General features: G+C 39.9%; 1 protein-coding gene across 2 annotated transcripts in view; it reads right to left on the reverse strand.

The window, feature by feature from the left end:
• The window catches only part of Wtap (WT1 associated protein), a 31,494-nt gene extending 21,099 nt beyond the window's left edge, over positions 1 to 10,395 (reverse strand). The window contains exons 1-2 of one of the 2 annotated variants that reach the window (XM_078018799.1): positions 10,069 to 10,395; positions 1,094 to 1,131 (exon numbers count right to left, since the gene is read on the reverse strand). In XM_078018799.1, coding sequence (XP_077874925.1) covers positions 1,094 to 1,123 — 30 coding nt within the window. In that variant the 5' untranslated portion in view covers positions 1,124 to 1,131; positions 10,069 to 10,395. Of the gene's footprint in view, positions 1 to 1,093; positions 1,132 to 9,828; positions 9,974 to 10,068 lie in introns of those variants that run through there. The other variant, XM_078018798.1, reaches the window with a different exon arrangement.
• Between the last annotated feature and the right edge of the window lie 285 nt (positions 10,396 to 10,680).

Genomic DNA, 10,680 nt, shown 5'->3' on the forward strand with positions numbered 1-10,680 from the left:
GTGCCCCTGAGTTCAATCCCCAGTACTTCCCCCCCACAAAAAAAGTAAAACAATATAATTCTTTATTCATTTTGTGAATAATGTGATTCTAAAACTTAGGATAGAAATTGCTATGACACATTATCTAAGTTGTGCACTAAAGTATTAACAATTTATTAAGCAAATACCCTACTTTACTAACTGAATCCTAAATTTCTCCTAGAAATTATGTTACTCTTTTGTAACACTCATTGTGTGCGTATGTATACAGACTATAGGCAATAGTGTCTAAAATCAGTTAAGGTAAGGATAGAAAACAGGAAAAAATTCAAGTTAAAAAACAACTTCAGAGGGAATGGCTAGCTATAATCTTAAAAAATATATAGAAGTAATTTTTAATTCTGATAATGGGGATTTAAATTAGGAAAAAGGAACAATATGGGAACTTGAAAAGTAATCTTTTTTTAATTGACATTGTGTATGTGTGTAACTTAACCATTTTGCATTAAAGACAAATAATGAATTCAAGTGGAGAACCACTATATAATGCTGACTTTTACAATGAAGGCCAATAGCAGTGATTACTTATTAAGTACATACCCAATGAAAATATTTCTATACTAACTGTATGCCACAGAATAATCTGTATTTCAAAAATAGCTTTTTCAGATACACTTACTTATTATACATTATATATTACTTATTAAGTACTATACATACACATACATATAGTGAAAGAGAAAGATGGAAATTTTATCAAGATAAATGTTTTTCAAAAGCTACAAATAGTCTAAATATAGAGTGTATGTAAGATACAATTAGCTAGCACACTGTATCCCCCTATAGCCCAGATGCTATTATTGTTATAAAGGAAAGGGAGTAAAAAAATAAGCAAACAATACAGAAGAGTCCTTTAAACTCTACTATAAAAAAATAAGTGCTTACAAACTGCTGAGAGGGCTGGGGTTGTGGCTCATTAGTAGGGCACTCACGACCTCATGCCTAAGGTACTGGGTTCAATCCTCAGCATCACATTAATAAATAAATAAAAAGATATTGTGTTCATCTACAACTAAAATAAAAATTTTTAAAAAATACTGCTGAGAAAACATACCTTTTTTGGAAGAGGTTCTTCGTTGGTCATCTTGAATCCTAAAAAAATTTAAAAAAATTAAAAGTTGGAGAAAAGAGGTTTAATCTTCCAATTAAAATAGAACAAAAAATACTCTTTCAAAGCAATTTATTAGTAAACTAAGTTTTGGTTAAATAATTAGCATTTTTTAATTTAAATAAACCTTTTATTTTAGAACAGTTTTAATTTATAAAAAAAGTGGAAAGCTATTAGAATTCCTGTATACCCTACACCAAATTTGCTCCTTGTTAATGAGCTCCATTGTTGTCTCCATTATCATGGTTCTTTGTTAATTTTTAATAATTCCCTATAACAAAGGAATGAATCCTTTTGATGAAAAAGGATCAATGGGCTAGAGATGTGGCTCAAGTGCCTGGCATGCATGCAGCCCAGGTTCGATCCTCAGCACCACATACAAACAAAGATGTTGTATCCGCCGATAACTAAAAAACAAATATTAAAAAATTCTCTCTCTCTCTCTCTTAAAAAAATAAAATAAAAAATTAAAATAAATGTTCTTAAAAAGAGAGAAAAAGGATCAAGAGAAATATAACTTTGCACTGCGATCTTAACTCCCCCACCCCAACCTCCAGTGAAAGCAGAAGTGGTAACTGCTCAAATCAGACACTGACCACAGGCAGTCACCTACACATGTTGCTGAAGGAATAGAGAAGGGTAGGTAGTAATCAGTTTCCAAGCTTTCCTTTTACAGAATTATGTTGTATAGCAAGGTAGAATCTATTATAATATTACGATTCGCTACTTTCCAGTGTCACATACATCTGCTATCTTCCTATGTATATGTTTTGAAATACATGTTTATACCTAATGAAATCATTTCTACACTAATTCCACAAAATGTTTGAAAAATAGCTCTTCAAATATACTTATACAAAATTCACTTAACCATGCTGCCTTAAAGATAAATAATGAATTTAACTGCAGATCTACTGTATAATGCTGTCTTTTATAATGAGGCCAATAGCAGTTATTACTTGTTAAACACCAATTCAAAAACTAAAAAAAAAGAAACTGAAGGGGGAAGGAGAGAAAGAAATATATAACAGACATACTTTAAATAATGTCTTAAAATACAAGGCTGAGGGCTGAGGCTGCAGCTCAGTGGTAGAGCGCCTGCCTCACACATGTGAGGCACTAGGTTTGATTCTCAGTACCCAATAAAATGTTCATATGAATTCTATAAGCATAAAATATTGAATCAGTTTGGGTTCCTGTACCGTTTGTTAACAAACATCTTAATTGAGTTTGAAATATAATTTATACCAACTAAGAAATTAGCTCTTATATTGCAAACACTTCTGCTACTTCCTAATGTTTGAATTTAATCAGAAGACAAGCTAATTTTGTTATTCCTAGGTATTATTTGTTACAGAAGGTTCATGACTGTTCTCTTAAATTTTAAAATATTTTTATCCAGTTTAAATTACTTACTCACATTTAGTATAACTCTAAAATACTAGAGATGTAATTTAAAAAATTATGTTTAGGTGAATTTTTTAAAACGGCATTTCATTTCTTAGTGAATATTTGGGATTCCTCAAGATTATTTTCTAATGGGGCTGGGGATGTGGCTCAAGCGGTAGCGCGCTAGCCTGGCATGCATGCGGCCCGGGTTCGATCCTTAGCACCACATACAAACAAAGATGTTGTGTCCGCCGAGAACTGAAAAATAAATATTAAAAAAATTCTAAAAAAAAAACAAAAACTGTGAAATATGATATATTAAGAAAGATGCAATGTTTTGAACGACCAACAATTTAAAAAAAAAAAAAAAAGCCTGGGGTTGTAGCTTAGTGGTTAAGTACCCCTGAGTTCAATCCCCAGTACAAAAAAAAAAAAAAAAGAAAGATTATTTTCTAGTACTATTTATACACAAAATCCCAACTCTACACATAGTCAAGATATTCTAATCATATCATCATTAAACCCTGTTTTTCAGAAATCGATGTTTGAGGGGAAGAAAATCATACACTGACCATATCATAAATTACTACTTTCATTCTTCTCTTTAGAAATCTTCATATGTGGTTTGGGGTGTAACTCAGTTGTAGAGTGCTTACCTAGCATCAGCGAGGCATTGGATTGGATCCCCTGTACCAGAAGGGGGGCAGGCACAAACTTTCAAGAGACTATAGGTACATACCTTCTTGCCTGGTTCTACATTTTGATTTTTTTCTTTAATCAAGTTTTTCTCTCCTATGTGGTCATGACCATATTTCCATAATATATACTATTTTATTTTTTTCTTTAAAGCATCACTACTAACTTTACAACCTTTGTTGCAGTTTATAAACTATGCTATAGTTACAGAAAGTTGCTTAGTGACTATCCTAATCTGATAGCAATCACTCATTCCAATCATTGAGGAAACTCTCACTATGTTTATCTGCACAAAGATCTAACTATTTCTATTTTTGCATGATTATATCTTCCCTCCACTAGACTACAAAATCTTATAACAGAAATCAAGCCTGGCACCTCCTTGTAATTTTACATTTGTTCACAGAAAAATATAGTAAGTAAATGTAAAGAACCTCTTTAATTAAAAAAAAAATCACCCACAATTTTAACAATTTGAACTGTACATATTTATTTATTTAGCTGGTCTTGAACTGTGCTTGTTTATTTATTTATTTATTTATTTATTTACTTGCTTGCTTGCTTGCTTGAACTTTCGATCCTCCTGCCTCAACCTCCTAAGCAGGTAGGATTGAAGATGTGCACCACTGCACCCAGCCTTTCAGGGTCTCCTACATTGCAGAAGTTGATGGGAAGCCTTTAAGATTTAACCAGAATAGTGACACATAGACACACACTAAATATGTTTAATTCAGACTGGGTGAGCTATCGCACACCTATGATCCCAGCAATCCAAGAGGCTGAGGAAAAAGGATCACAAGTTTGAGGCCATCCTAGGCAACTTAGTAAGACTTCTGTCTCAAAATTTAAAAAGGGCTGGGGATATAGCTCAGTGTTTGAGCACTTGCCTACCTTGCACAAGGTCCTAGGCTGGATCCCCAGTACTTTATATAATAAAAGAAAAAGAGGTAGGGTAGGGGGTGGTTCAGTGGTACAGCTCCTAAGAGCTTAGCATTCACAAGGCCCTTGGAGCAATTCCCATTTTGGAATGCAGGGGTGGAAGGTAGAGTAGCAAAACCCAAAAATCTAAAGGCTTCCCATCTCACTCAAACTACTACATACCCAGTTTTTGGTATCCCCCTTCTATTAACCTTCATTTTTCTTCATAATTTTTATTGCAACCTGACATTTGTTATGCTTACCTCCTATTTCCTGAAATTATAATATGCTCTATAATGGCAGAATTGTTTCATTCATTGATGTCCTATTGCCTACCGGGCACTAAAGTATGTTACTTGAAAGTATAAACAAATGAATATGCTTCTGTCAGTAGTAAAATCATAAAGGTGAACTTATTTAAATAAGCCAAACTAATTATCTTCCAGAATTAACCAAGATGACCAGACCATTACATTTTTTTTAAGTGGTGCTGGTGATCGTTACATAAAATTTTGCAATTGATAAATCAGACCTTAATATAATAAGTACTGTGGCAGAATTATATGAGTCACAGTTTAAAAACAGCTAAATTGGGCTGGGGATGTGGCTCAAGCAGTAGCGCGCTCGCCTGACATGCATGCGGCCTGGGTTCGATCCTCAGCACCACGTGCAAACAGGGGTGTTGTGTCCGCCGAAAAAACTAAAAAATAAATATTAAAAATTCTCTCTCTCTTTAAAAAATAAAAATAAAAAATAAAGTAAATAAAAAATAAAAACAGCCAAATTTATTACTAAGACTAGGTAGCCTACCTGTTATCTAGTTACCAGGCACCTTACCAACTTGGCATGTAGGATTTTGGTTATAAAACTTAAATATCAGAGGCATAGTGGCGCACACCTATAATCCCAGCAGTTGGAAAGGCTGAGGCAAGAGGATAGAAAGTTCAAAGCCAGCCCCAGAAACTTAGCAAAACCCTAAGCAATTCTGTGAAACCCTTTCTCTAAATAAAATATAAAAAGATGGCTGGGTATGCGACTCAGTGGTTAAGCGCCCCTGGGTTCAATCCCTGATACCAAAAAATAAAAATAAAAAATCCTTAAGTATCATGAATGTTATTCCATATAAATTCTAGTTTAAGCTTTATTATATAACCCTACAACCCAACACTTTCCCTAGGAAGTGTTAATTAGGTATGTCAGTAGTAAACTGCCCTGGGTTCAATACCAGGTACTACAATATATAAATAAATGACTGACTAGAAAACATATGAAGGAAATTCGGATAACCCTGGTTTTCTAGGAAAGGACATTAAACTTGGAAAACAAACAAAAAAGGAATAGAACCTTTAAGCTCCTTATCTCAAAAAAGATTACAAGCATGGCCCCCCATAAAAAACCACAAGACTCTCATTCAGTGTTTGTTGAAAAACCTGAAGAGATCATTCACAAGTGGACAAGAACAATCAAAAAGCCTTCCTAGGCTGGCTGTGGTGGTACATACCTGAAATCCCAGCAACTCTAGAGGCTGATAAAGGAGGACTGCAAATTCAAGGCCAGCCTCAGCTACCTAGCAAGACCTTAAGCATCTTAGTGAGACCCTGTATCAAAATAAAAAATAAAAAGGGCTGGAGAATGTAGCTGAATAGTAAAGTACTCCTGGGTTAAATCCTTAGTAACCTTCCTCCCCCAAAAAATGGCCTTCCTGTTTCTTTCACAGAATTATTCTTGATGATTTCTAATTTTCAGAATTCTTAAAAACCCAATTATTTAAATATCTAATGTTGGTTTATGTTCATTTCTCTTTTAAAAAATCTGATGTTAGGCTGGATACAGAAGCACCAGCCTATAATGCCAGCAATTCAGGAGGCTGAAGCAGGAGAATCTCAAATTCAAGGTCAGCCTGGACAACTTGGTAAAATCCTATCTCAAAATAAAAAATAGGGGGCTGGGGTTGTGGCTCAGAAGTAGAGCACTTGCCTAGCATGTGTGAGGCACTGGGTTAGAACCTCAGCACCACATGAAAAGAAAGATATTGTATCCATCTACAACTAAAAAAAATATATCTATAAATATAAAAATACAATGGGCTGGGGATATAGCTCAGTGGTAAAAGTGCCCCTGGGTTCAACTCCAGTACAAACAAAAAAACACCATAAAAAGTTTATATTGGGCAGATTTTAGAATTTTTTTTTTTTGAGAGAGAGAGAGAGAGAGAGAATTTAATATTTTATTTTTTAGTTCTCGGCAGACACAACATCTTTGTTGGTATGTGGTGCTGAGGATCGAACCCGGGCCGCACACATGCCAGGCGAGTACGCTACCGCTTGAGCCACATCCCCAGCCCCAGATTTTAGAATTGAAGGCTATCTAAATTTTTCTTTATAAAAATATCTTAGGGCTGGGGATATAGCTCAGTTGGTAGAGTGCTTGCCTTGCATGCACAAGGCTCTGGGTTCAATCCTCAGCGCCAAATAAATAAATAAATAAATAAATCTTAAATTTGCAATATAAGTCAGGGATAAATATCTGTTTCATATAAACATTCTTCACAAATCAACTCTTAGAATCACAGGTTATTCCTTGTGTATAAGGTAATCTGATCTGGGAAATTTAGCGCCTCAGCATTTGCAAGAAAATATTCCCTTAACTTTAGTTGATGAAAAGTCAATCTTTCCTCAAGAGTTCACGATATACCACATAGATGGGTTTAAATGCACACTCTAACAAAAGGTGAATTACAAAAAATTTAAAATTTTTAAATATCTACAATGTTCAACTATTCAGTCAAAACAGAAAATGATCCTTAAATGTTAACATTCACAATGTATGAGTATGCTAAGAAATTTATTATTCCTGAAGTTTTTTAGACTAACAAGCACAATAACCATCTAAAGTCAATTCTAGATACATAAAAGACAAAAGATTATACAAAGTTCTAAGAACAAACTATTCTCCCATCAGAAAAATGTAATGACTGAAACACCATTTGGAGTCAAAGTTGAATCCTGAATCTTGAAGAATATACACTCAGTACTTATGAGTCAGACTTATTTAATAATCACAACTCTTCAAACTCACAAGTCAGTCCCCATTTTCCAGGATGGAAATGACTGAGTCATTAGGTGATTTGCTCAGATTAAATCAGCTATTAAATTGGGGGCGTGGACCCTAAATTCAGTGCCTCTCAAAAGTTGGTAACTAATGAAGATGGATACACGGCCCACTCCCCCATCCTCAATAACCATTAAGCTTAGCTGGGGTAGAGAATGAAAAGCAGGGCTGGGGTTGTGGCTCAAGCGGTACCGTGCTAGCCTGGCATGCATGCGGCCCAGGTTCGATCCTCAGCACCACATACAAACAAAGATGTTGTGTCCGCCAAAAACTAAAAAATAAATATTAAAATTCTTTAAAAAAAAAAAAAAAAGAGAATGAAAAGCAAAATAGCCAATCTGGCTACCTTTCAAAAGTCTAAGATGATTGATTTTAAAACTAACTATAAAGGCTATTTATGTAGATACTTTGGAGGTAATATCTCAAATTTATAATGTCATAACCAACTTTTATTCTTGAAACCTTCACATAGAGAAACAGCATGGGATGGGGAGCTCAGTTTTGGTTAGTCGGGTGCCTAGTATGCCAAATCCCAGTTTCCTGGCTCTTAGCATTAGATCCTAAGGCAGGAAACTCAGTTCTCTCTGTAGAGCAGCAAACACCAGTCTATGTACCTTTAGTTAGAAAAAGCATGTAAATCACTGAAACAAACCTTAATTGGTTGCAAGCAATCAACCACCTGATATAGTAGTAGCTTTAGCAATGCAGCAGAAAGTCAGGAATTCCTGACTTCCTTAATCTATCAGTCATGTGTGTGATCTTGAGCAAATCACTTAGCTCTATGGGGTATAGTTCCAAAACAGCATAAAAGAAGATACCAACTTCTTCTGCCTCACAAATGCTGCAAATCTCAATGCTTTCAGTACCATAAAAATGCTATACGTACAAGGATTTATAAATAAAACATGAACATAACATGAACATAAAAGAAAACTTCAACAAGCATTCAGTAAATGAAAGTAAATCCCATAAAATATATCCCCAAAATCGAAGAAGAACAAGGCTGTGGTGGTAGCTCAATGGCAGAGTGCTTGCCTAAGTATGAGGCACTGGGTTCAATCTTTAGCACCACATAAAAATAAATAAATTGAAGGTATTGTGTCCATCTACCAAAAAAAAAAAAAAAAAAGACAAAAAACATTTATAATACTGAATTCTAGTCTGATGGAACACTCTAATATAACCAATGGATTATACTAGCAATAGAAATATTTTAAAAAGTTTGCTCCATGCTTAGCAATTGCAAGAAATAAAAATTATTTACCGGCAGGAAAGTGGGAGTAATTTTAAAAAATGAGAATAATAAAATCAAAAAGCTATCTAAGTATTGTTTTGATAAAGGACTCACCTACATAAACTTCCAAAGAGCAAGATTCAAATACAACTGCATTATACAGTAATTATCAAGATTGCTATTTAAACAATATTTTCAAAGCGATTCTATACTACATACATTCAAGACACAAGAGACCTTCAAAGTTGTAATGTACTGTACAAACATAATTGTTACAACTTTTATTTCCATATCTACTACAGTTCATGCTTTAGGATGCAGAAAATTTGGTAGTTTCCTTTGGCACTGAAAGGTGTGTGCAAGTACTGATCCGCTTAGCCATCCGATTAAGATTGGGAAGATCTAAAAGCATTCTTAAAACACACCTATCTTAATTAACCCTTCAGGAAGTTAACCTCAACCACATCGCAACGCTAACTGATAAACTGCAATCTTTCCCCAATTTGCCTAATCATATACTACTGAATGAATTAAAATATAAGTAAAATTTAGCAATCTTAAAAATACGTCCCCACAATTTTTTAAATGGGATTTTAAATGTCTACATGTTTACCTATCCTGGAGAACTTAAGGGTCAAATTTTTTAAATTAAAAAAAAAAAAAAAAACACGGGTAAAATGGTGATGACAGATCTGTGACTTCCACTGCTCTTCCAAGGCAACGGAAATCGCTAATGAAGAGCTAGGCGAAGCGGCGGACAACTCACGCCTCCGGGGTGCTCGACCAAGTACTTTCCCACCGGGCCAAAGAACCGTTTTATATCTGACAACCAGCGAACACTTTAATGACCCTCCGAGATCCAGCAAATGAACTGACTTTCTTCTTCTACGGACCCGGAGCTGGGGCTTTTCCGCCGAGGGCGCTGACTTACGGGGAGCGGCCTGAACACCGCCCAACAGCAGCCCCGCAGGGACCGGGACGCGAGCGAGGTGCACGACCACCTCCCGCGCTGTCAGGCCGCCGGCCCCTCACGGGCGCGCCCTCGCTCAGGGAGGGAGTCCGCGGGGCAGGCGGCCGCAGTGACAAGCCGGCGCGCGGCGCGGAACCCGGCCGCCCCGCCAGTGCGATGCAGCCCTCGCAAGTCCCGCCGAGCGAGCGGAGGGGGCGACGGGGAGGGCACGGCGCGGCCCGCGATCTCCCGGCCGCCGGCACCGCGCACCGCGGCCTCCGCAACCCGAGGCCGGCGCGGGCCCTGCGCCCCGCTTCCCGGCTGGGGGCGACCGCGCGGCCGTCCCGGGGCCCCGCGGCCGCTACGCCGCCCGCCTGCACCTACCTCTCCAGGCCGCGGCCGCGCGGGCGCCGCCAGTCACAAGGGCCGAGGCCGCGCCGCCGCAGCCCCGGCGCTCCCCTTTATTTGCGGGTCTCGCTGCCACAAAATGGCGCTGAGGGAGGAAACCCGGCCCCGCCGCCGGCCCCGCCCCGCCGCCGGCCCCGCTCCGCCCCGCCCCGCCCCGCCGCCGGCCCGAACGCGCCGCCGCCGCAGCCTCCCGCCAGCATCACCCAGGCCGCTCACCGAGGAGTCGCCTCCTGGCCGCGGCCGCAGCCGCCCGCCCGCCCGCCCGCGGCCGGCCCCGCCGGGACGGAAAAGACGAGAGAGGCCGGCCGCCCGCCTGGCCCGAGCGGGGCCTCGAGCCGTAATGGAGCAGCTGCACCCCCGCGCCACGCCCCGGCCCTTCCCGGAGTGCGGCGCGCGCCCCGCGGCTGCCGGGGCTCAGCTAGCTCCGTGAGGGCGGGGAGGGAAGCGGCCGAAGCGCGGGGCGGGCCGCCAAGGTCGGAGGTCAGCCGCGAGGCATCACGGGACGGCGGCCGCCACTGGACGCGCTCGCCGGGACCACCTGCGACTGCGGCGCGGCCTCGAGCGGAGGGATCTGGCGAAGGCGGCGCGTGATTGGCCGCTCTTTGCGCGTGTTGTGAAAGGCGATGCTTCCGCGCGGCGGGCCAGGTGCAGCCGCGGGAACCCGGCGTGGGCGGGCAGACTCCGAGGCACCCGGGGACTGCGCCCTCCTCGCCGCCGCGGCAGCCTCCTGGCCTTCGGTCGGTCTCGCCTGGATATCTCTGGAGGCGAAAGCCAGGCGCTATTGTTTGCTCCCTAGTGGAGGCAGGACGTGACGGTCCCTCCGGGGAC

The sequence above is a fragment of the Ictidomys tridecemlineatus genome, chromosome 8, assembly GCF_052094955.1.
Source record: "Ictidomys tridecemlineatus isolate mIctTri1 chromosome 8, mIctTri1.hap1, whole genome shotgun sequence".
Taxonomy (NCBI): Eukaryota; Metazoa; Chordata; class Mammalia; order Rodentia; family Sciuridae; genus Ictidomys; species Ictidomys tridecemlineatus.